At 41.7% G+C, this 27,500-nt stretch overlaps 1 protein-coding gene across 2 annotated transcripts in view; it reads left to right on the top strand.

The window, feature by feature from the left end:
- The window catches only part of HSD17B8 (hydroxysteroid 17-beta dehydrogenase 8), a 68,956-nt gene extending 46,997 nt beyond the window's left edge, over positions 1-21,959 (top strand). Inside the window, exons 2-9 of one of the 2 annotated variants that reach the window (XR_015051052.1) lie at positions 5,407-5,609; positions 5,701-5,817; positions 11,711-11,806; positions 12,498-12,583; positions 12,727-12,811; positions 13,402-13,499; positions 18,071-18,145; positions 18,993-21,959. Coding sequence is in view for 1 of the 2 variants with exons in the window: in XM_085853913.1 (XP_085710039.1) it covers positions 5,407-5,609; positions 5,701-5,817; positions 11,711-11,806; positions 12,498-12,583; positions 12,727-12,811; positions 13,457-13,499; positions 18,071-18,145; positions 18,993-19,009 (722 nt within the window). In the remaining variant the exon portion in view is untranslated. The remainder of the gene's footprint in view (positions 1-5,406; positions 5,610-5,700; positions 5,818-11,710; positions 11,807-12,497; positions 12,584-12,726; positions 12,812-13,401; positions 13,500-18,070; positions 18,146-18,992) is intronic. The other variant, XM_085853913.1, reaches the window with a different exon arrangement.
- Positions 21,960-27,500: the final 5,541 nt, after the last annotated feature.

The raw sequence follows: 27,500 nt of genomic DNA, 5'->3' as shown, positions 1-27,500 counted from the left end.
GTGTTAATTCAGCAGCCAACGGGGCTTGAACTCAGGATCCTGGGATCCCAAGCCGCCACCCTAACCAATAAGCCAACACCAGGCTTAGTATACATACATACATATATATATATATATATATATATATATATATATATATATATATATATATATATATATATATATATATATATTCTCAACATTGATCAGTTGGCGTTTTACATCACAAAAAAAACTTTACAGTGTGGTCCAGGAAGACAAAATATGGTTCCAGTATGTCCCAAAATTAATTTTCAGGTGTACCACGTGTCCCAGAAAAAAGTGATCATGATGAGATAAATTTGACATTTTCTGCATTTTATATCACAAAAAAAAAAATCGAGTGTTGTCCAGCAAGGTGAAATATTATGGCAGTATGTCTCAAAAATAATTTCCAGTTGTGCAGCACAAAAACATTACAGTACAGTGCAGCAAGGCCAAATATGGTTACAGTACAGTATTTCCCAATTTTTTTTCTAGTGTACAGTGTGTTACAGAAGAAAGTATCACTTTATGGAAATATCACCACCTTACATTGCCCTCCAAAGGTGGGCCGAGATGAGCAGTCCCACCCAGAGGGCCCTGCATGGCTATCATCAGCACTCCCAGAGGGCGTTAGTGCTGATGCTAGTATATTACAAGAACATGAATAGGCAATGGACAAGCACATACATGGTATGTAGGGCATTTGGAAATGTATTCCCTTTACTGGGGTTTAACCAGTTCAGATAGAAACACTAAAGAGGCCAACACAACAGAAGCTTTGCACTCTTACAGAGGTACTTTTTAGAGGTCTTGACCTTTGGTCACACAACTTTGTGCATTTCACATTCGAAGTTCATAAACTGTTGTAAGACGAAGTCCTAAAAGCATACTATAGACTGTATATTTGTTAATTTGTTGCATATAAGCTCAGTAAACAAATTTCTGACAGTTTGTGATTTGGAACAGTTCCCACATTCCATTCCCTGAAACTCGACATAGATAGGTCCAGTATCTCTAAAGCCCAACAAGTTTTGCATGCTAATTCGTCTTTTGATTGTTGTCCTCAAAATTTTGTGCCATTCATGGCTTGGAGTCTGTTTCAATGCAAACTCATTTATGATTCTGAAACATTGTACAAAAATCAAACAAGCCTTTCCCTGACTGATACAAATAGCTTTCAAGGTTATTGGTGACTCATGAGGATTGGTCATTAGGTTTGTGGATTAACAAAAAAAAATCTGTAATGTCAGTGTGTGTGTGTGTGTGTGTGTGTGTGTGTGTGTGTGTGTGTGTGTGTGTGTGTGTGTGTGTGTGTGTGTGTGTGTGTGTGTTTCTCCTCTATAACTCCAAAACCATGAAATTTAGTGGACCAAAACTTTGCATGCATACCAGAGGAATTCCAAGAGAGTGCATGAAGTAAAACTGGGTGTTTGGGTACATTTAAACACCCCTTTTGAAGATAATTTTGGGTGTGCTCATCACAAAAAAAAACACAAAATAAGCCATATTAAAAATCGTGGGGTGCCATCTTGGGCAGCTCTCTGTTACACTGCTGGGTTCTCAAGCTGCCATTTTGTTCAGCCTGCTCAATAATGCCTTGCCTTGGAACCATGATCACCTCTCATGGACTAATTAAAGTATATCATAGTAATCTGGTTTCGGATTTGAGGATCAGATCTCATGGACTAAATAACTGTCGAAATCTTGAGTGAAATCTGAAAATTTTAAGAAATCAGTGATTCTTATAACTCAGCGTATTTATTCGTTTATTCATTTAAGAAAGCCTATCATCCCTCCTTTTGCTCTGTCCACTTAATTCATACCCCTATAGGATAGGGTGTCTCACAACTGGAATCTGTGATACTTGTAGGAAACCTGAAAATTTGAACCATCTGTTTTTAAAATTCCCTCCATATGACGAATCCAGATTGCATCTATTTCAAAGTATTAAAGAGGTGGGGATTGGCATATCGGATCTGTCAAACATTTTCGGCCATTTGAACCAGAAGCAATTCCCGTCTCTGCAAGGCGGTTGTGAGATTTATAAAAGAGAGGGTGAAATCCATATTGTATTTCAGAATAACGAAAGGCTCCTTCGTTCTACATTGTTATGTCTGGGTTTTGGCATATATAGAACCTTGCAGCTCTGAAAACGCCATAAAACTTAAAAAGAATAATAAGAAGAAGATGAACAAGTCTGAAGACGACGATGGTTCACGAGCGGTATTTGATGATGTAGATTGTTTCAGAAGTCAAGGATGAGACAATATGATAATTTTTGACCAAGTTATAAAAATGATCAACATGATGTGGTACGAGTGACAGGTTATTAGCTGCAAAATATCGAAAACCCGTTTTCGTTCAACAACTTTCAAAATTTGACCTTTGCATAACCTTTAAAGGTCACAAAACAATATTGTGGACATTAAAATAAGGAAACAGGATACGTGCTATAGCTTATTGGAGTTAGTTCGTTGAAGAAGGTCGAAAACCCGGTTCGATTCCCACAACCTTGAAAATTTGACCTTTGTGAACTTTAAACGTCAAAGGTCAAGGATTATGACCTTTGGTGCAAAACCTCCTCTGGAACATTCCAGGAACAATATAACGTCATTTTGGCTATATGGCATTTCACACTTCTCGGATTATCTATACTTTGATGAAATCAGCGTAAAAACAAACTTGAAGGGGGCGCCACGGGCAAGGTGTTCGAGATAGAGCAAAATGGTTTCAAGACTTTAGGTGGGGAATGACCTCAAGATTATACATAAAAAATATTGTCATCCTTGCTCTCAAAGTTTGGGCGGTCGTATGATTTTTATGTCAAAATTCGCAATTTTCTAAGTTTTTGACTTTGTGACCTTGACCTTGGGACGAAAATGAAAAATCGGACAACGACAAGTTTTAGATAATTCATTTTGCTATTCAAATCCCGAAGAACCCATTCCATGCAGTCAATTCCCGAGGAGAAGATGGATTTTTAATCCGACTGCCCCCCAAAAATGGCTATTTTTGGGCGTGGCTCCGCCCACAATGGGCTTAGCCACGCCCTCATCCAGGAAAACACAACTAGACATTGATATCGAACATATAACCAAGTTTCATCAAGATCGGATCAAAGTCCACGGAGTTATGCTCTGGACAGACAGACACACAGACAAGCCGGTAGGTAACATGGCTGCTCGTTCTAGATGGAAAGCTGGCCGACGCGACTAGCCGATATTCATGTACATGCCATCAATCAATTTCATTCTTTGACAATCGAATGGCCACAGCGCGATGATCAGAGTACAAATTAGCGAAAGTTATAGTATGCATGTATCGGAGATTTTCGTAATTTGTATATTGTTCAGGAATCAGTACATGATCCAGCTGAGCAGCGCCACGTGTCGGTCCATGATGGGAAGGAATGAGGTTTAATTGAGTGCAGAAAGCATCAATTTTATTATGTTCGTTGGCTTGTTTTTTATATGATGCTGTAAGACATTCTCCTTGGGCACAAAAAAAAACAGGTCCCTCGGAGGTCCAGGTTCGGAGGTATTGATTTCTTTGTACAGTCCACAATAAGTGTACGATGTACGATAAAGTATTTTAGCTGTTGCTAATCAACGGAGGTGTGCATAGCAACGATTCATTTTTGTGTACATGCTAGCCACATTGTACACATTTCACCCAAGTTTCATCAAAATCAGTCTCTTTCACTTAGAGATATTCGCAATTAACCGTTTCTGAAATGTTCGACATGTACTCGCCCAAAACCTATCTCCTCCTACAAATATTTTTGTTAGGGCTGCAAATTGGCATGATGGGAGCTAGATAGATTGCGCACAGAACTCTTAGCTTTGACTTTTCGATTTTTTTTCGATTTTTTGACCACTTTAAAGGGCAGTTGCTAGGGCCCGGGGTCCCATATTCAAAAGCACACGATTCCCAGAAATATTGGTCCTACCTACCAAATTTCATTGGAATCGGTTGAGTGGTTTAGCCCCTTGGCTTGACCAAAGTTTCGCGGACATACAGACAGATGGAAATGTCCAGAAAAAGGGTGCTCTAGAGCTGAGCGAGCAGCCAACAGACAGACAGATACACAGACATAACGAATATAGTGGTCACTGGCTGGCACTCGTGAACCAAAAATAAGATCCCTCTTTCTCCATATTCAGCGAAGTGAAGGGTGTAATTTGCTCACGACGGGTGGTATTTTGAGAGAGACCTGCGGTGAGGCCCCACGGTGTTCATATACATGTTTTTACGATGTGGCAGTGCCGAATGAGTGACATGGTGAGGTGAAGTGAACAATGAGGTATTACATATGCAGTTCAATAACGTGCACTACTCCATGCTACATACAGTGTTAATGTGTGCGTGCGCACACATCTTTGTGTATGTCTGTGTCTGTGTCTGCATCTGCACATTTCCCCTTTCAAAATTTTATTCTCTGCAACTGCTTGTATGGTCAATGCAAAACTTTAAACATAGGAGGGACTCCCGATGAAGAATACTTTGTTGATAACTCTGATGTCATAGGTCAGAAGGTATGGCAGCCATATTGGATTAAAATTAAAAATTTGGACGTCTTTTTCTCCAAAGCCACTTCATGAAAAAAATTGAAACTTGGCGTATGTCATCACATTCCCATGGGGTATACAGGGTGATAATGATGACATCATCGGTGAGGTGGTATTTCAGCCATCATTGGTTGAATTGAAATCTTTATCCGAAAAATCTGAAACTTCGTATATCTGATCTGGGACCCAGTATGAGTGAAGATTTAAATTTATGACATCATCGGTCATGTGGTCTAGTGGCCTTATTGGATTGAAAATGAAAACATTAAAAAAAAATCTTCTCCAGAACCGCTTAGCAGCTCAATATTCGTGCATTCCTGGATCGGTCGTGTGGCTATAACAATATATTTTCTCGCTGTTGTTTTGGTCAGGTTTGTTTTGAGAACTTTACAAAGCGGATGCTAACAGCTCGGCTTTGCATTTTTGGATGCTTTCTACTTTTTCTTTTCTTCCTCCTAAACAATTGCATTTACCTTGGAATGAAAAGCTTCAGTGTGTTTTTTTTATTGTGCCATTCATGGCTTGAAGGGTTTGTGTTATCTGTAGCCCTTGTTAGTCTGACGTTGTCTTCTGGTATCATTAAGGTAAATCAAAGGAAGTAAACTGCAAATATCTTTCCTGGCATATAATAGCTATACAAGTATATATAGCAGAGAGATCAACAGGAAAAAACAGAAGAAATTAGGATGTGTAAATAGAAAATTAAAGACAAAGGAAGAGCCAGCATGAGTAAATGCATTTGACTGTCCTCAAAGAAGACAATAGCAAAATACCATAGTTACAACCTGCACGATCCCTTGTGAAGGCCTCGCAGCTTATTTCTCTCTTTATGCAGGTGGAGGTGGTGGAATAGGGCGAGCTGTGTGCCTGCGCTTCGCTCGCGAAGGTGCAAGTGTGTCCGTGGCTGACATTTGCCCAGAAGCAGCGACAGAAACACTGTCTCTGTTGCCCACAAAGTTTTCTGAACAACAGCACTCTGCACATGCCGCCGATGTGTCCAACATTCAAGGTGTCACCTCGCTGCTAAACAAAGTGCAGGTGACCCTCGTTCATCTATGTATTCGGCTCTCATCTTCTCAAGGCAGAGGGTGAACCAGTTTACCAACCTATATGTGTGCATGCATTGCAGAGCAAATTTTTCAGATCACCATGCATTGCTGTGAACTCTGCTGGCATCACTGCTGATGCATTTCTCATCAAGTTGGAAGAAGAGGACTTCGACAAGGTTCTGCATGTCAATCTGAAGGTTTGAGATGCGAATCATACACCTCTGTCATCTTGTGTCATCCACTCATCCAACTAAAAGCTTAACATTCCCTGGTCCATATAAGCTACAAGCTGGGTCACCGATTAAGATCGGGTTACTTAGACTTTAGTAAACAGTGAAGAAGATTGATGTTTAAAGGTGTAGTAAAAATTAACCCGAGAGTTCACCACGGCAATGATGGGCCATATGGTCTAATGACTCACACATTCCGCATACGCTGGCCATAAGTTGTAGGCACGTTATGCAATCGTTGACACATGTCAACACACGTTACTTGTAAGTTACTCATAAGTTTTAACACGTCGCGGTAATGTTTAGTGTTCCCGAAACTTATTTCTAACCTATGAGCAACGTGCTTTGAACCTATGTGTAATGTATCTCCAACGCATATTGAAGTATGTAGACGTATTTGACGTCTTCCGGACGACCACAGAACTTACTGAACGTGTTTCTAACTTACAGCTACCGTATAATGGCGTATTGGCAGCGTTTAGGGGAATTGATATATAAAAATGGGCTTCACAGGAGGAACCCGTCAGTGTTCCAGACTCCATGGTTTTTTTTTTTTTTCTTCGGCATGACGGTGATGTTGACCCTTCGATTTCTAGTGCGGTTATGATTTAAATCGTTGAGCAGCAGCCTATTAATAGGCTACCCAACGTGATCGTCGGCGATCCGCTGCCGCGCTATGCATAAGTTAGACTATCGTTAGGCATAAGTTGTGAACGCCGACAACACTCTAAACATTCGTTGGTATAAGTTATCTATAAGTTATCGAAACGTTCTGTGTACGTTACTAATATGTTATGCACATGTCCAACTCGTTATGAATATGCCCATAACTGAAAAAAAAACATCAATAGTTCAGCGTACACCAGCGTTTTACATACATTTTGATACGTTGCCATACGCTGGCTAAAACCTCAAGGTGTGACAGGGCCCTTAGATACAAAATTTCTTCATGACAGCTGTTTGGTGTTTAGAGAAGTTTTAATATTGTGGGTCTCAAACGTCCAGCAACTAATGTCAGCAGATGGGATGCCCAGTTTCACGTCCATCCAAGGGACGGCGCACACACTGATGAATCACCCTGGGGGTGACAGTTTATAGCTGGGTTGGGATTTAAACCCAGGCTAGGTGGCTTAGAGTTGAGTGTGCGTACCTCTCGCCAAACCTGCCAGCCCCAAAGCCCCCACCATTCCTCCCCTATTACTGTAATTTCTAAAATCGTTTCCCTTTGAAAAGTCTGTCGGTGTGTTTCTTTTCTAAATCATTCTGCAGCTCCTAAACCAGCGAATAAATAAAATAAACAGATGGACTCTCGCTTGACCAAGCTTATCCAAAACCTCCACTTTTTTGGGTCGGACATCACTTTCCTCGATATTTTTTGCACTTGGTTCACCACGAGCACCAGTTTTCCTCTTGGGAGCCATGGATAAAAATCACTCCGGGCGATAATAATTAATCGAAAACAAAGGAATTATGATTACACGTCTATGCGGAAACATCCATAAATATATGTCTATGCGGAGATATGCACAGTACAGTCCTGTATGTGCTGCATGTTCCATTTGCCACCTGAACCGCATCAGTGCTGCTGATTTACAATTATATGTGTAAAGACAAATTATATGTGTAAACTCGAGACTGCTAACAATAATCATTTATCTTCTCCATCGTTTTACGCTTCAGCGTCATTATGAACGGTGCACGAGAAACAACAAAAGGCTCGTGGTGGGAGATAACCATCACAACTGAACTCAGCTCAAAAACCACAATTGGTCGAAATTAAACCCCATGATAACTTGATTGGTACATAAGAGATTGCCTGCGATTGGTCAAAACCCGCGATATTCAAGTCCGTGTTATTTAAGGGTTTACCATACTGGGACATGTTAAATAAGGTGGTGTATAATACACTGCATCAACAGCGCTAAACTTCCAGAATTGTTTTTATATGACCTTCAAAATCATTATTTTATTTCATTTTAATTATGAACTTGAACACTGTGTAGGATAAGGTGTTCTATGACCTCTATAGTTTTCACACTGCTGTAGTTTCTTGTTTAGTCACTGTCTATCTATTTATTGTCCCTACTTCCACTCCATGCTTCACACACAAGACATTGCATCCGAGAATATGCCATACTTAACGTAGAAGTCTCCTACGCCTTCAGGTGTGCAGGTGTGGACTTTAAATATCCCATCGTGCTCTTTTAAAGAGTAGGCCACTGTGGCAAAATTCCAAATTCCTACCTCAGCTACAGAGAAGGGATGGGGACCACCGGGTTGTGATCCTCACTGAGACGTCATGACAGCTACTTCCTTCAATACATCCCAGCGACATTTATGGATGATGGGCAGAAAGACCAACCCACCGCTACTCCATATATTTTGTAGTCCTTCAAGCAACCATATAGATGTAATTACCCCACGCACGCTGAGCGAAAAGCAGGATTAAGCTATTGGTTCATGTCCAGTGGCGTAAATCCATTTTGAAAAGTGGGGTGGGGGATGATATTGAAATTTTGTGGAGGGGGTGATATTATAAATCTTCCACCATCCCCCTACTCCCCACGGGTGTTATGTTACAGTGACGTAATTTTACTTACGTACTTACATAATTTAATTTTACTTACATAATTAACACCCTGGATGTTAGAAAAGTTGCATCGTTACTTACGTACATTTTGAACGCCCTGAACTAGTAAACAGATCCTCAATATCACTATTACTAAGACAGCAAGAAAACAAGCTCAAATGAGCCAAGATCCTCGTCCTCTTAATGGTGACGTCATAAAAACGAATATGACGTCATTGTGATGCATCAGGTTTGCGATAAATTATCTGTGCTAATGCCCGGCTTGATTCCCGCAAACAAAATTCAAACAGCTTGCCTAGTTTCGGAGATAATGGTATAGGCGATTTCCATTAGCGGCGATATTATGACGTCAACTTTTTTCTAGGAAGAATTTCCAAAATCGGAGATGGTTACTGTCTGCGCGAGGGCTTTCTGCATATATGTGCCAAGTTTCAGGAAGTTTCGATGAAAACTGTAGGCTGTGAAACAAACTAGTTTCGGAGATAATGGTATAGTCGATTTCCATTAGCGGCGATATTATGACGTTAACTTTTTTTAGGAAGAATTTCCAAAATCGGAGATGGTTACTGCCTGCGCGTGGGCTTTCTGCATATACATGGCAAGTTTCACGAAGATCCGATGAAAACTCTGGATTGTGAAACAAAAATAGGAATGATGTCATAAAAAATTATATGACGTCACTGAATTATGTGCGGTAATTCATCTCTGCTAATGCCCTGTTCGATTCCCGCAAACAGAATTCAAAAAGCTTGCCTAGTTTCGGAGATAATTTTTTAGGCGATTTCCATTAGCGGAGATATTTTGACATCATAACTTTTTTTGTAGGAGGAATTTTCAAAATCGGAGATGGTTACTGTCTGCACAGGGTATTTTTACATATATGTGCCAAGTTTCAGGAAGTTTTGATGAAAACTGGAGGCTGTGAAACAAAAAAGTCCACAAGAAGAAGATGAAGAACAACGTGAGTAAGACTTAGAGATCCTCCACGAGGATCTAAAAAAACCTCAAACATCCAGAAAAACAGACTGTGCATGGTCTGTGTTTCTGGTACGCAGCACGCGGTTGCGTGTATTGTCTTTGTAAATTTAGATACATAATTTCTTCATGACAGATGTTTGGTGTTTAGAGAAGTTTTAATGTTGTCTTTTTTATAACTAATTATTTGTAACATTAGCTTATTTCTTTTTCACTGTGTGGAAAATTCTGGTGGGGGGATGGTCCAATGGACCAATGGTCCACCCCCCACTCCAATGGGCAAAAAAAGGTGATGGTATCCCCCCCATACCCACCCACACACCCCATCCCCCTGGGATTTACCCCCATGTTCGTGTCCATCTGTCTGTCTGTCTTATCAGTTTATGATCAAGGAACGACTTATTTGAAGTGAATGTTGTGCAGTATTTTGAACACAAATCGACCATGAAAAGGAAGACAAGTCTGTCATTTTACCGTACTGCGTCTCTGAGTTTGTCCCGATCATACACGGGTAGAGAGGAATGAGATAATATTTTTATTCTGTCTGCATGCCTTGAAAATCATTCCAAACAGGAAACGCTGTTTTTAAGGACGTTATAAATAACACAAAAAACAGGCACGAAGAACTAATGTAACGTTTTAGAGAGGGTCGTGTAATAAGCACTGGGGAAAATGGTGGTAAAGCCTGGCATTTATTTATTTTCTTAGCCCCCCCCCCCCCATTGGACTTGGGTCTGAAACAGGGGCTCATGGATTGGGTCGACTCGTCCGTCTGTGCTTCCGTCCATTTGCAGCCATATCTTGGATATGTATGGACCGATTTTGTTCAAACTTGGCAAAAAGACAACATGCGATGGTGTGCATAAGCACATCATTTTGTTTCCTGATTTGACCTAAGATGGCCGACTGGCGGCCATTTTAGTTGTAAAAACCTGATGTTGAACCATTTCTCAGACATGCATTTACCGATCTTGTTGAAATCGGCACACAGATAATATAAATGATGGCTTACATATGCATGCCCTTGTTTATCGTTATCAGATCCAAGATGGCTGACTGGTGGCCATTTTATTACCTAAACGTGTCTCCAAGCATTTTTGCAGACATGCATGGTCCGATTTTTGTTCAAACGTGGCACAAGCACAGTACGTGATGGCATACACTTGCACCAAATTTATTTTGCGATCTGATCAAAGATGGCTGACTAGTAGACTGGTGGCCATTTTAGTTGTAAATAAATATGTGCTAACCCTTTAACTCCATACAGCAAAATTATTAAAACCACGGGGGCTATGACGTTATACGTATTTTTCTCCTTGTTATTTATATGCCTGTGAATCTCTTTATACGTTCATTTGAATTGAATCATATACTTGAACTCCGGACAACATAAATTGCCTTCGTAACACTTCCAAGAACCATGCAACATATCGATATCTCGCATTAGAGGGCATGGCATGTGTATTTGGGTGAAGAAGAGGCTGCCATAATGGCTCCATATCTGAAATTGTGACTCAACGTCATCTTATCACAGTGTGTAAGGGTGAGTGGTGTATAAGACTGCTTCAGTAGCACTAAACCTGGATTTAATTTTTTTAACGATCTTTAAAATCATTATTTTATGAAAGTTGCACGATAGGAAGGCCTTGCCATTCATTCATGGGTTTCCCCTTTGTGGTTTCGCTGTATCGTGATGAATTTATCGAGACAACATTTTTTCGGATTGCGATCAATGCGCTCTATTAATCACAGGTTGGTGAACTATTTTCCACATTTGTTCATAAAATTAACATTGGCCATCAATGCAATAACTCCCGTAAACACTCCAACATAATCATCATCATCATTATGTCCATTAACTCGTCTTTATCGTTGCCTTCATCAATATCACCATTGCATTATTGGAATCAAGTTTATCATTATTATTATTAATGGTAAGTTTCATGATCTTAATAACTCAATAAAATAAACTTTATGTTATGTTCCTAATAGAGGAAAAGAATACATTATTTTATCTTCTTAATCACTCTTATTCATGAAAATAAATAGCACAAAAACAGTGTACAAACATGTTAACTAAGGGTACAGTTTGGACAAATTTTAAAGTTAAGTCCCTGACCCTATTTTCCCCATTACCCCCTAAGTTAGCAGATTTGCTGTTCACGGGGATTTTCAAGAATGTAACCCCAGCAAACGGCAAGGCCCTCCTTTATGTACTTGAACACCGTGCAGGGCATCATGTTCAATTAACTCTCTAGTTTCCTTTGGTGCTGAGAGTGTGTCGTACTACCACAGGGGACGTTCCTGGTATGCCAGGCTGTAGCCAAGGCTTTGGTTTCCAGCGGAGCTTCCAATGGGTCCATCATCAACCTGAGTAGCATTGTGGGAAAGGTGAGAATTTGTGGTCTGTGCACCACGAAAGGTGATGGATTTATACAATTTATTGTAAATCTCACTATATTGTTTTCCGTTTAAAAATGGGCTTACAGGATAGCTCGAAGGTAGCATACCCACCTTTTAGCTATCTATTCTGGACTTGATTCCCAGCCTGACTGGTGTAAACTATCACCCTCGTGATACACAAAGAGGGCCTTGCACCGAATATGTTGTCCTTCCGAGGAAATGTTAAGCTTTGGACATTAAATATCTCATGGTACCTGTTGAAAATAGTTGAACATTATATGCTGGTATCCTGAACAAATTTCAAAATCCTGCCTGATGTATGGGTACCACTGTAGCAGTGGCAGAACTATGCCCTCATAAGTTATGCAATCAGCAACCGGGTGTTGCATAGGCATGAATGAATGAAGCACTGACAACCAGAGTACTTAGAATTCTGCCAATGGTTGCCAACGTATGGTTCTTTTTTCCATTCTCTACCCTTTTTAAATGCTGAGCATCAAGCAAGAAAGCAGTATGTACCATTTTTCAGTCTTGAGTATGACTCAGCCGGGCTTTGAACCACCAACCTCCCAGACTCGAGAGTTAACACACAAACCATTACGCCACTGAATCTCTGTTTAGTTTTCCCAAACCACCACACTCCATGGAAGCATATGCGTATACTATGCATTCTTCACAGACAGGAAATATTGGACAAGCAAACTATGCTGCATCCAAAGCAGGAGTCCTTGGGCTCACGATGACCACTGCGAAAGAGCTAGCACGGTGAGATTTATCATATCTTCCGTTTCTTTAACGCTCTGAATTAACCGTTGTTGGCCATTACTAAATTCATGAGATGTATCTCACTCAGTATGTTGGATTTTGAATAATCCTGCCAATGTGGCTTGCATGCTTGCTCCGCTCAGGCATGGAATCCGCTGCAACGCTGTCTTGCCTGGTTTCATCGCAACGTCAATGACATCGAAAATGCCACCCAAGGTGGTGGACAAGGTATATGCCTTGAGGACCTTGAGGGGGATGTGGGAAGGTGTGGGAAAGGAAATGCATTGGGAAGAAAGTGGTAAAGGGTGTTGGTTTGAGGGGTGGAGGGAGGGGTAATAAATTTTGCCACTTTTGCTTACATTATATGTGGACAACCCTGTACTCAAATACAATCATAGTGAAAATGTCATTGGGGGTGCTTGCAATTATGATTGAAGTTCAAGATGCATCTCACCTTTCGTTGCATCTTTACTGAGTTCAGGTCACCGTTCTTCTTTAATTGGTGATGTACATGTAACTGATCCAAGTCTGGTTCAAATCTTTGCATGGGGAATGCAAACATGTAATATGCATAGTTTCCTTTACATTGAAAAAGTTTGCAAGTTTTTCTTGCAACAAATGGTAGTAATCCACATTTCCTAATTGCTGCTCAAAGTGTGTTTAAATGAAGGTTTCGATTTATTTATTTCAAGAAACTTTTCTTTGATGTACATAGTTCAAGTCTGAAAAAACACTTCTTCTGTTGTAACTTGTTGCAAGAGACAAACATATTTAATGGACTTTACTTATTTACTTTGGTAATTTGCCTTGCCTTACAGTATTCAGTCATTTGATACAAAGTATGTTCTTTTGACTGAACCTGCATGTCTCCAGATTATCTCCATGATCCCAATGGGCAGGATGGGCTACCCTGAAGGTATTGTGGTTAATTAATGTCAACACTTTGTTGTAACAATGGTATAAAGTAAGTCTGGGACGTTTATAATGCCAATAGATGTAATGTAAATAAAATTGTCTTGATACTCATAGAAGGTCTTGTAGAACAAGATGGCTCAAGATGCTCTTCCCTGTATAACAATCTCAAATATAGTTATATGTTTAGTATCCTGAATGTCTGCATCAGAGCGCTCTCTGGCTGATGGTATAATAGTGAGGAATTTTAAGTTTCATATAAATTTTATATTTGAAATGAAAATTAAAGAAACTTGTAAGATGCATGTAAAAATTACAAGGCTGCTAAGGTAGTTTCATTAACTAGGGGGTGGGTCACCACTCCGACACAGGATGTTCAACTGGGTCACTCACAGCAAGCTGGTATTCATTGTGCTGACCTCGGAAAGATGACAAACTGAGTCAACCCTGTGCATGGGAACAATACTGTGTGCGAGCAAGGCCCACTTGTGCCACGAGTGCAGGAGAAAATGTAGCAAATTTGACTTGAGTATTTTTGGTTCGTAACTTTTAGGCACCCAATGCAATTTTGTTCTTTACCCCCTCTGTGATGTCAAAAACGTTGTGGTGCCAATTTAAGGATTGGCTGAGTACATGAAAAGTTCAACAGCCTACTACCATACACAATTTATATGTAAATACGGAGACAGCAAACCATGAAAAGGTATCCCTAACCCACTTTGCAAAAAAATTCCAAACACATAAGCGAATAGAAGATGTCACACATGAAAACGAAACAGCAATGAATACAGCTCCAATCATTGCAAAAAAGAGAGAAATACATATTTATTGTTGCGAATTCACACCCGCCGGCGTGCGAGCCGCCACGTAACTCGAATCGCGGAACGTCGCCCACCGGACAGACAATTCCGTCGTGACCCTCTCGGACTAACGCCGGGAACTAGTCACGGGTGGGCCTTTCGGCCACACCACGATCGTGCCAATCGGCCCCCCGCGTGGCATAGGGTTGTTCGCCAAATTCGACCTACCTAAGTACCCACACGGAAGGTAGACCGGGCGATCGCACCTCGCCGCAGGTCGACTTCGGACACGGGCCTCTTTAAGCGACCCGTTCCGTACTATCGGGATAACCGAGCGGTGTTATCTTCAACCTCGACGGTTCCGATTAATTATCGGGCGTATTTAGCCCACTACCAACCCTTTACGTGAAGCAAGATGGAGATTCAATCAAAGAAAAGATGAAGCGAAACGGGAAAAACAGTTCAACATGAGGCACATTTATTCCACGGCAAACGGAAAGCACACATATACAATTACAACAATTATGCACCAAAAGCAAATGTAACAAAAGGAACACAACAATGCAGATCTACTACCGACTACGCGAGCACACGGCAACACTTACACAGTTTTACTTTACAGACGGCGCTGACAACACATATACTCAAAATCAAAAGAAAAGGGCCACCCTTGAATACAAGGGGGCAGACGTGGTCTGTGGGCGCGAGACCGCGTGGAGCCTCCCGTCTTGTGATGAGCCGCAAATGTCGCGACGGTGCCCCGACTCCGCGCTCCTCCGCGGGTTTCGTTGGCACTGCTTGGAATGGGGTGGGAACGGGGCCCCCTTTTCACACTATCTCAGCGCGGGAGGGAAACAGGGGGGTTGTTGATGCTCTGGGGAAAGAGGATAGCTGGCTTGCTTGGGTCCCGCGACGAGCGACTCCACTGCGACCTCGACCGCGTTCCCGGCTTCCCCTCTCTGCAGCTCCCCGACAGACTCCGAACCCCGACAGACCGACTCTCCTCCAGACCCGTCTTGATTGCTGCTGCCACACTTCGCCGCCGCCACACCTCTCCAACTCGCCCGAGCCCGAAACAGAAACTGACTGAATTCGCCCCGTGCTCGGCGCTTTATAGTGCAGCAGGAGAATCCATATGCAAATTTCCGGATCAGGATGGGCTCAGGGGCAGAGCCACGCTCACCCATTGGACGGAGGAAAAGTGGGCGTGAACCTCCCCTGATCCTCAAATTTGCATATATCGATTCTACTCCGACGCGCCTGGAGGCGGGGCCAAATCGCCCCGCGCTTAATGATTGGAGGGATCGGAAGTGGGCGTGTATCATTCCTGATCCGACTTCCCCTCGGAAAGGCCGCTTTTTGCACTCGCTGCTCGGCGCGCGCCCCGCACGATGCCAGGACAGCCTGATGCTCGGCGTTCACAAGTGGCGCGGGAATGGCGGTAGAAGGAGGAGAGGTGAAGGTGGTGGAGGGTTTATTGTGGCGGTGATGGCCATGGCGACGCTTGGAATGGCGGTGATGCGATGGTTGCGAGAGCGAGTTGTGACGGTAAAGGTCGTGGCTGTTGGCGTTGTTGTTGTTGTGAAGCGGCGTTGCGGTTGGTGGTTGTTGTGTGATGGCGGTTGAGACGTGGTTGGTTCAAAATAAAGGTAGAACAGAAAAACGGCTATCTTAAAGGGTCGCAGCCCGAATGAATCACATTTATTCCCTCTAAACAATGGGTTTGGGCTAACTACACATGTACTTACAGAGATACCTCACCTATGGGACCTGAATGGTGGTTTGCGAATTTCCTCAACCACAACAATATATATATATATATATATATATATATATATATATATATATATATATATATATATATATATATATATATATATATATATATATATTGGGTAGTTGATCAAGTCGAAAAATAAAAAAAATTCTAAATTTTTTTTTTGAGATTTGTTCTCCCCTTATTATCAGTATTTAAAATGGCGATTTCAGTTAATACAATGGCGATTTCGATGAAACTTGGTTGGTAGGTTCATACCATGACCCAGTTGTGTGCAAATGAGAACCGTTGCTATGGACACCACCGTTGCCTAGCAACGGGACTTTGAAATTTTAGAAAAATCATAAAAAATTAATTTTTTCGAAAATCAAAAATCGGGCCACGAGCGACTGTGGGCAGTACATTCAGTCATATTGTCAAAAATTTCCAGCCGGATCCTATGAAAACTGTCGGAGAAGATAGACTTTGAATGAACCCTGGTCGAAAATAAAAAAAACGAAGTTCGTTATATCTCAGAGACTATGAGTCAGATATACATGAAACTGGTATGGTAGGTTCATGGTATGTCCTAGTTATGTGTGAGAAAGAACCGTTGCTATGGACCCCTCCGTTGCCAAGCAACGGCCGAAAAACCTCTAAATGTGGGGGTATTTTAACGAAAAAACAATCTGCAGCATTAACCCTTGAAGCTAGAATATGAAGTTTCTTGTGCTTAATCCTGATACGAGGTCATTCCCCATCGAACGGGCCCATCGCGTCAGGTTCTATTGGGTAGTCGACTACCCATGTTCGCCTACTGGCTTGTGTGTGTGTGTGTGTATATATATATATATATATATATATATATATATATATATATATATATATATATATATACATATATATATCATCATCATCAACAAACAAGCAAAAGTACCCGTCCCCACAGACCAGAAAAGGAAGCAAAAGTACCAGTCTCCAGCGATGGGAAAGGCTTAAGTTAATTTATCAATTTAAATAATTTCACTTTAAAAAGGTTAATTGTGTTGCCCTCTTGGTTTCACTCAGAGCCAAAGCTCTGAGCTACTTTTACTACTCACTGCTACTTTTACCACTGTTGGTGCAACATCGGGTGGCGGAAGTTGGAATTATCCAAAAAGAGGGAAAAAATATAGCTATTTTAAATTGTGTTACTGCATGAAGATCTGTATTAATCCAGATGTTCATGTTGATTTTATTGATCACTGGAAGGGACAATAAAGTGACTGACTATATTGCATCAAGAAAAGTGAAATTAATAACCAATCAGCAGCTTTTCAAACACAGCGGGGGAAGCGGCCACCATAAATGGGAGACAGAGGAATGCATGGACAGACACCATGGCTCACAATATTTATAGAAGTTAAACACCTCCTCCATGTTGTTTCTGCCAAACGCTCATGGCTTCACCTTTTATGGCAACCACGCAAGGTCACTCCCGAAAGACGGCGACATATTGTCTGAATTGAAAGATTGACCAAAGCTTGACCATTGGTTCGGTGCATTGTTTTCTACAAATCTTTCACCTAGTCCAGTTATCTTCAATGTAGGAGTGAAGCTCTCACGTTACTCAAACATCGTAGCCTCAACAAAAGTCATCCTCAAAGTTCTGTTGATAATCCATCTCGTTGCCAATGCCAATGACACACTCAGTCATCTGCGCACGTACCCTTTTCCCCCAAAATGTTACCCATTTATTTAATTCACTAAAACTCGAGTTGCTTTTTCACAGTTATTATCAGAATAATGCCTTTAACACAAAACTTAACGTATCCAATTATATAGGATTTACCAATCTGTGACAGTACAATTGTCATTAGCAATTGCATATTGTACCAGCATCTCAGTGTGAATATGGCTCTTTGGTTGCATAATCACTAAGGAGCGGCTGTGCCATGTTGCAATTATCAAACTTTTCATAGATTTTTTCAACTCCTTATACTTGTTTGCAAAGAAACGTTTTTTGTTTCATTCTGACAGAAGTGGCAGGTGTTTGTGCATTCCTGGCATCCGATGACAGCAAATACATCACTGGAGCGAGCATTGAAGTTACAGGTAAGGTCCAGGAGCACCGAGTACACCTGAATTGAAGTTCTACAACATATCGCTCAGGACATTCAAATTGGTGAAAACTCGCATGAAGGCATTATGTGCTGGACGGTTAGCAACTTTGGTGGCATGTTCACTACTTTCATACCTTAATCAATGAATATATTTCATGGTCTGTGTTTAATCTCCTTTTAGAGAGTTAGTATTAACGGCTGTCCATCGTGTTCGACGATGACTGTGGAGTGGTATTTGCGGCAAGTTGTACCGACAGGGATTGCATTGAGAATTTGGCTGACTGGTTGCATCATTACTGTGCTTGGCTGTGCCATTGATGCAGTGCCCCCACGTATAAGGGAAGGAATTTGCCCAGGATAACAGCGACAGCGCACGCCCTGTCGAGGAAACACCAATTCGACATATTTAGAGTCAGGTCAGGGATTGAACCCAGACTCAAGAGCTAAAGGTAGATGTATCACTTCTGTGCAATCCCATCAGACAAGTATAGTGTTGTCTTCTAATGTCCTTACATGAAATCTTTCATCTAATTTCAAGACGAGAGAGCCATAAAAAATCTAGATATAGGCCAAACCCTCTTTTTACAAATCCTGTTTTGGACTTACTTTGTGAGTTTTGTTCGAGTAGCATGAGACAGTAGTGCAAAAATAGTGTTGGGTATCCGAGCATAGAATGACAGAGGATTGTATATCGAGATTGAAAACAACAGAGGTATTGAATAACCACACAATAAAACATGCATTAGTAGCCTACTGCCATGCCCCATGCTTTCAGTTTGAGTATTTCTCTTCTGACTTCTAACTCAGGTCCCTTTCCTTTCTCTGTTGGCTTCTTTCAGGTGGTCTACATCCATAGATACAAAAGGAAAGAGCATCATGTGATCAGCTCCAGTTGAGACACAAACAAAAGACAGATTGTATGCTCAAATCTCTGCTCTAGCATGTCTATATAAAAAAAATGTCAGTGAGTGTGTATGTGTGTCTCTTCCATAACTCCAAAACCATGAAAACGAGGGGCCTGAAACTTCACATACATAGTTATGGAACAAGAAGGTAGTGCATGAGTGAAAATTGGGTGTTTGGGTTAATTAAAACACCCCTTTTGAAGATAATTAATGACTTTATTTAATTATTGTTTATCAAGGCTCATCCTTGGTCACCTCGCTGGGTCTTAATTCACCATTTTTTTGGACACTGAACAATGCTTTGACTTGGAACAGGCCAGAATGGTTTCTTGATGATAAAGCTTTTTTTTCCACTTTCCTTATTCATATCATCGTATGCCTAAGGTCATCATACCTATGAATCATCACACCTACCTACGAATCGCAGGATACGTTGCAATGCTTATAAACGCCCATAGACACCACCATTTCTGACTTTATTTAATTTCCACACAAGATATAATCTCTATACTCTCTTAAATTGAGCCAAATTATAAAATTTAACCTTTTGTTATTAACATCAGCAGTAGTTCCGACTGCCAAAAAAGTGTTCATTTGTCCAATCCGGACATTGCCTGAAATTCCGGGCATCTCAGGGAGATGCTTAATATGACGGATTGAAGTGATTGTTTGATTGAAGAAGTGATTGAAGATTCAAAAAAATTGAAGTGCTTGCATCAGGTCACCCTAATGCCACTGTGAAGCGGCACTGAGCCAGCCCCCCCCCTCCCGCAGTCATATCCTCACAAGGGGATGAGGCAGGGAACTCCTCCCATCTCCCTCAACACACTGGCACCTAGTTTGGGCCTGCCCCAAACCACTGTACAGGTCTCAAGGCTGCAGAGGCGTTCCAGGATCCTTCATGGCATCTACACCCATCAATAGGATGTAGTCCATAGCCCGGCAGGTTATCATTCGATCTCCAAGATCGTCTGGTGTCCCTGGGAAGTGAGAAATTGAACCGCCGAAGGGAGTGCAGGTCAGACACATGATCAAGTAAGAATGGGGGAAACCATCAGCAGAGTCTAACTCCCCCATGGCCCTCCAACCCCCACCAGCTGCCACCAGCTAGGCCCGGGACAAGCAAGCCAAGTCAGCATCCCATCAGGAGCCGTAGGCAAGCGAAGCCCAGGCCTGCCTGGTTTAGCGGCCAGTGACGTGTCAGGCTCTTAGTGGAGGCCAGCAACTCATCCGGCCTCTATTGGCAGCCAGCGACGCATGCACACCTCTCCCTCTCTCTCTTCCACCCATCTCCACCTCTCTCACCCTCTCCCTCTTTCATCCACTCATTCTCTCCTCTCTCTCTCTCTCCCACCCTCTCCTCCTCTCCTCTCTCTTTCACTCCTCTCCCCCCCCCCCGCTCTCTCTTTCTCTCCCTTCCACCCCTCTCTCTCCCTCTCTTCCACCCCTCTCCCCCTCTTCCACCCCTCTCCCTCTCTCTTTCTCTCTTCCACCCCTATCTTTCTCTCCCCTTGCTCCCCAACCTCTTCCCCTCTGTTATGGGGACTGTTAACGACTGATGGTTTAGTTTTGAATATAAAATGTCTTCCCCATGGTGTAGTCCATACAAATGAGACTCAGAGTGAGTCGACCAGAGGGGTGCAAAGGTCGCTGCATGTATGAGCATGCATGCATGCAGGCAGGCCTTTGCCTGGGAGATAGCGTGGGTTTTAAATGACCCCGCCTGGTTTTATATAGAACCCAGTGGTTGAAAAGAAAATGTTGCTGTTTGGGCAAATTTTATCGCCCTTCCCTTCCCCTATCTCGTGCCACCTTCCCCTGATGCTGCCTTACCTTCCATTCCCTCACACTGCCTTCCTTTCCCATCATGCTGCCTTCTCTTCCTCTCCTCTTCCCTTACCTCCTCCTAAACCCCCTCCTCTCTCCACCCTCAATGGAGTCTCAGGGCTGTCTCCGCTTGCTGTATTAACGTGCCGTTTTAACGTACCCCATTTTGTTCAATCCTGTCCTATTCCACCCCCCCCACCCTTCTCCACAAATCCCACTGCCAACCACAAGTTGAGAACCCCTCCCCACTTCCCCTTTCCCCCTCCTCTCCCCCCCATATTCCTCACTCCCACCCATCCTCCCAGAGTTTATAATGACATTTGGTGAGGCCTCACTGTCCCCACCCCTTACTCGCTATTCCCCCTTCCAAGCTCCCCCTTCCTCACCCCCTCTGAGTTCCCCCACCCCTCCTCATTCCCTCACCCCTCCTTGCTCCCTCCAGTCTGTCCACTCTCTCTTCCCTCCGTCCTCTTTACATCCCTCCCCCTTTCTCCCCCCTTTAATATTTCTGTCAGCAAAGCAAAGGAGTGTATTTGCCAGTTATGTAAAAAAACAAGTTTGCTTGCTTGCTTGATGCTCCTCTCTGCCCCTCTCCTTAACAAGAGGGCATGGGGCAGGTGCAAATTCGTGGCAAACGTCCATATGCAATTGAAGTTCTGCCCTCTCCTCATTATAGTACGTGAGTACTGTATGCTTATTAAGTACATAGTACAACATGAGAATGTCTGTTAATTATATAGCATCACCTGCTGTGCATGCAATACAATCTTTGCTTTGTGTAAAGAAGTTGAACTCCACTTCACATTCACATTCTATACGTACAGGTGTGGGGTTGGTAAACAGCGAATTGATCATATTGTCGATGAACCTTCCACATGGCATTTCAGCCTCCATTTTAAAAAGTTACCTTTCCTTCATTCCTCCAAGCCACATGAGTTGGAGGAACGCACGACTCTGAATGTCACTTCTACTTGTCTTACAATTATCCTTTGGGGCGAAGCTCGGAAGGCACTGGAATACTCGATAAGTTGGATGTGAAATAATGTCGATAAACAATAAATTGTGACTCATTCAGTGCTGTTTGGACTCATTCCTCGTGACCTCGGATGGAAACTAAGAAGAACGATGGAAACTAGAGAGGTCATAGAAGAGTTTACCACGTGCAGTGTTGAGAGAAAGGATATGGGAGGGGTCTTTTTGAACTCTTGCTTTGCGCTTACAAGCACGATCTACCGTATATCAACTTTCTTTGTGAACCAACTCTTCTTGGAGAAACTGACAATTTTGGAATGATCTTTGAGAAAAGGATGAACCCTAACAAACTGATCTATTGAACTAAGTTAGCTGTGTTGTTGCATCGCTAAATACCGCCATTTTGTATGAATCTCGCTGTTACTCCTCCCTCAAAGCGAGCGGAAAATTTGATTGGTTGAGAAGGTGTAATATTTTGCCCAAGTACAACTGAACTAAAAGTTTTTGGAAGTGAAAACAAGGTGATTTATGTTCTGCAGTGTTCAAATATATAACTCAGTTGAAATAAAATTAAAATTTTAAAGGTTGTAGAAAAAAAACAAAAACATTTATTCAGAAGTTTACCACCATTGTCTCTGTCTGTCTCTCTCTTTCTGTCTCTCGTTATCTGTGCTTGTTGTTTGTGTCCTTCACGACATCCCTAAAAATAGTAAGTTTTCCGTTTGGATTTATTATCTTGCCAAAACGAAGTTTTTGCAAGATATGTTAGTCAGCTTGTATGTTTTTTTTTTTGTTTGTTTGTTTGTTTGTCTGTAATCACGTATAAAAAATTCTGCAGAGCACAGTTATCATTGGAAATTTTTGTAACTTCCCATATCAGAGGCCTATAGAGGTCCCTTTCAGTGCACAAAATTTTGAAGGTCAAGGTCAAAGGTCAAGGTCACTTTGTCGCAAATCAGGGGAGTCGACGAAACTTATTTTTTGAGTAATTTTGATCGGATCGTCTTCAAACTTCATGGGAATATAGTTCATGGTCTGGCGCTCAGCAGATTAATTTTTGGTGGCGATTGGCCTTGTCCTTCATGGTTAGCACCAAAGGTCAAACATAATTGACCCCAAGGTCAAATTTTGAAGTTTTAGGAACCATATCGTGTAGTACCTCAAATTGAACACCTCGATGAGTGCTTTCTAGATATGTCAAGCTTGAGACATTATGACGTCATTTGGTGACGTTATGAGGCAAAAGCATATTTTTCATGGTTACTCTGTAGAACGATTCTCATCGGAATCTCTCGTAGGCAGATATTCCTCAAGGAGTCGCTCCTGGTGGATAGCAGCTCTGTTCACCTCAGTGTGACCTTAAAGAAGTCACACGTGGTCACCTTTTGGCAAGATACGGGTCACCCTGAGGGTAACATTGGTTTATTTTTAATTTTGTTTGACTGCAAGGTAGAGACACAGTCTGACGCAATTGCCAATTGTCACACAGTATGCATGCACGATTGGGACGAGATTCCATACAATTTGCCAAATTCAGAGCCAAAGTACTGCGAAACAACAGGTTGTTGTTCCAATTCATGTTCCGATTGGTGTTCTACAATGTTCAAAATATAAAATAAAATTGAAATTAAGTGGTTCCTCGATCAGAGTTAACTAATTTTTTAATCCCACTTTGCGCTACACGCGTGGATAATGATGAATGCTTATGAATAATGAAGGAATAATGAAAAAAAAATAGGACCACTGGATCTGGAGCGTATCTGGGCCATGTTCTAATGTTGTAACCCAAATTTGGTAGCATTCTGACAGGTGCATCTGAAGAAGAAGATTTTTTGAAGGCATTTACATGATTTTCCCAAAAATTGACGAAGTCGGCCATCTTGACACACTTCCGTTCAAGTGATCGGCGTGGCCTCTGCAATTTAACATCACTACCCTGGCCTAATGTTGCAACCCAAATTTGGTAACATTCTGACTGGTACTTCTGAAGAAGAAGATTTTTGAAAGAATTTACGAAGTTCGCCATTTTGATTGACTTAAAGTCATGTGACCGGATCGAGATTTTCACTTCTCATTACCAGTCAGGAGCGGAACGTTGCTGCCAAATTTCCTCCTGATTAGCTCAATGGTTTGGTCAGACCAGTTGAAATAGGAGATGGACAGACGGTGGAGAGAGAGATTGGTTGAGAGGGTGTAATATATCTGTCTCTGTCCCTGTCCCTCTGTTTCTCTCTGAAATTCCAATTCCAGATAAGCTAATGACTCAATGAAAATTTGAACAACATCCTTAATGTATCTTTCATTCCCCACAAAGCACTCATTGTGAAGAGTTTCCCAATTGTTACATGATTGTACACTGCTTTGGACAGCCGATTTGGTGTTATCATATGAACACCTGACCAAGTGACACAATCGGATACATTTGTCCTCGTTTTGATGAAGTCTGAGAAACTTTTTTTACATTTCACATTAAACCGACGCTGCCCTTCACATAATTTGCCTTTCGACCATCATGATTGCTTGCTGGGGGAAACTCGTGCACTTTGCACTCACTCAAAATGACTTTTATGACGGGTGTTTAAAAGGTTCGTGGAACGAGACACTCACATTAATCCAAGAGAGACAAACGTTTTCAAAATGTATATTTTTCAACATGTAAATGCAATATACTTAATTAGTGAGAAACAAGCTCAAATGAGCTAAGATCCTCGTCCTCTAAACGATGTCTTAAAAACGAATATGACGTCATTGTGATGTATCAGGTTTGCGATAAATTATCTGTGCTAATGCCCGGCTTGATTCCCGCAAACAAAATTCAAACAGCTTGCCTAGTTTCGGAGATAATGGTGTAGGCGATTTCCATTAGCGGCGATATTATGACGTCAACTTTTTTTCTAGGAAGAATTTCCAAAATCGGAGATGGTTACTGCCTGCGCGTGGGCTTTCTGCATATACATGGCAAGTTTCATGAAGATCCGATGAAAACTCTGGGTTGTGAAACAAAAAATGTCAAAAAATAGGAATGACGTCATAAAATTGATATGACGTCATGGTGATGTATCATATGTGCGGTAATTAATCTCTGCTAATGCTCTGTTCGATTCCCACAAACAGAATTCAAAAAGCTTGCCTAGTTTGGGAGATAATTTTTTGGTGATTTCCATTAGCGGAGATTTTTTGACATCATAACATTTTACAGTGCGTGCACTGTATACAATTGCACCGAGTTTGAAATGTCCCCGGCGTCGTCTACCACATCTCCGGTGTCCCCCCATCCCCTCCCCCCCCCCCACGTGCCTCAAGACAGCCAATGACGGCCGTCCGGGATGGAGTGCGTAACCTCGATGGAAATGGCGACAATTGACAGAAATACCCGCGTATTTCAATGGAATTTTTGTGAAACTAATGTGTTATATATGTGAAAACCATTTAATTTATTGCTTGACGGAAAAAAACGAAGAAACACTCCCTCATGTACGAACGAACGAACGAAAGACGTCATTTTCGTCCACCATGGCATTTCGTGCCGAACGCAGAAAGCTAAGTTCTTCTTATGCCATCATTCTCTTTAATATTAGCCATAAACAAGTGCTTCATCATGTATTAGTAGTTGAAATTTACTTACAACAAGAATGAAAAAATAATCTCCTCAGATTCAACAAGAACGAAAAAAAAACCCCGAAAACATCACGTGCAGGACAAGACCAATCGAGCTGAAGGAAACGATACTGTAACTGCACTGCTCCTGATTGGTCAAGGGACACCACGTGTGTTGTGTGGGCGGTGTTATGCACGAGGATTCCAGGCTAAGTTCTTCTTCTGCCATCATTCTCTTTAACATTAGCCATAAACAAGTGTTTCATCATGCATTAGTCGTTGAAATTAACTTACATTCTTTTACGGCCCCCTGCCACTCTGTATCGAACGATTCCATTCCTTCTGTTATATATAAAGGTGCTTATCACAATAATAACAAGATTTTTACATCTCAAATATTAAGTACGCTTTTTAATTGTTTTTCAACTGAAAAAGCATAAATTGCGTATTTTAACATTAGTGATTTTATTTTTTTAAATTTTAACATTTGATTCACCACACGCGCTGTATTGAAGGATTTCACTTGTTTTTCTAGGAGGAATTTTTAAAATCAGAGATGGCTACTGTGTGCGCAGGGAATTTTTACGTATATATGTATATATATATATATGTATATATATATATATATGTATATATATATATATATATATATATATATATATATATATATATATATATATATATATATATATATATATATATATGCCAAGTTTCAGGAAGTTTCGATGAAAACTGTAGGCTGTGAAACAAACTAGTCCACAAGAAGAAGATGAAGAACAACAACGTGAGTAAGACTTAGAGATCCTCCTCGAGGATCTAAAAACAAAATTCCCTTCGTGATACACGACTTTCAAAATGACGTGATGTGTCCCCAGAATGCTTGGTGTGCATGCGCAGAGACCCCAGGAAACGGCAGTGTTCGTTGAGAAATAAAATTTGTGTCCACAGTAATGATTGTTACCTGAAATAGCTCACAAAGCTTCTGGAAGAAGCCGGAAATACTTGAAAAAGTACCCGAGAGAAAGGGTGAGCGGTGAACTGGCAGCTGCTCGTACTGCAAACTCCATACCATGTGTGCCCGTGAAAGGCCCAGGTAGACGGACGTGTGCTACACAAACCCCCGATGGATCACTACCGGTGAATGGACTGGTTATCTGGATTAAGTGCTTTTGAACTCCGATGGGATGGACAAATCTGCGGCTTGTGATTGTCCAGGGTAAGTTTGAAATGATGATATTTACTATTTAATCATGTTAGGACGGGTGAGGTGGGAGCTGTTATCAATATGTTGTTTGTTTACTTCCGGGGCCACAAGAGAAACTAGAACTGAACCTGAGAGAGCGCATACCTCCACCTGGCTGAACCGTTTATGTTTTCTTATCCCACTGTTAGGCCGGATCTGGATTCGGACCTCAATCAAAATCCAATCGGTTTGTCCTCATCACCTAACCAACTCATCCACCTCATTTTGTCATCTCGTCCAAAACTTTTTGAAACATCATGCTATATATCTTTCCTGGCCCCATCTCTCAATGGGGCACAAGTGTTTTGTTTGATCCGTTAATGTGTTGATGGTTTTTAAATTTGATAACGGTCAAAATTCACGAGCGACATGATATGGGATACATCCCTCTCTTCCCCCCCCACCCCACACACACATCGACACTCTCCCCTATGGCAGTGATGGATCGCATGCTGCTTGTACTGCAGCTCCCACTCAGCTTTGTATGCAGATCGTGTCGATGATTGAATGTCGGGCATAACCCAGTCATCATGAGTGTAACACGGCAGCTCCTCCTGCAGTTGCCCAAAAGTGTGTGTTCAAGGGAAATGCATGGAGGAGAGGGAGCAGTAAAGGGAGGGAGGTTGAGAGGCTATATGATGGAAGGAAGAAGGGATAATGCAAGATTTCTCTTTCGAAATAACAGAAACAACAACCTCAAAGTGAGAATGTGTAGTCCGGCGATGCAGAGCTTCAATCTCAGACACTTTGGCAGCGAGTCAAAATCAGAAGAAAACTCCAGGTTTTTTGGTTTCCTGAGCCCT

The sequence above is a fragment of the Eptatretus burgeri genome, chromosome 14 (assembly GCF_056783735.1).
Source record: "Eptatretus burgeri isolate ZD-2024b chromosome 14, Ebu_testis_v1, whole genome shotgun sequence".
NCBI classification, from domain to species: domain Eukaryota; kingdom Metazoa; phylum Chordata; class Myxini; order Myxiniformes; family Myxinidae; genus Eptatretus; species Eptatretus burgeri.
The sequence above is the reverse complement of the archived record's forward strand: the minus strand, read 5'-3'. Positions and strand labels throughout refer to the sequence as shown.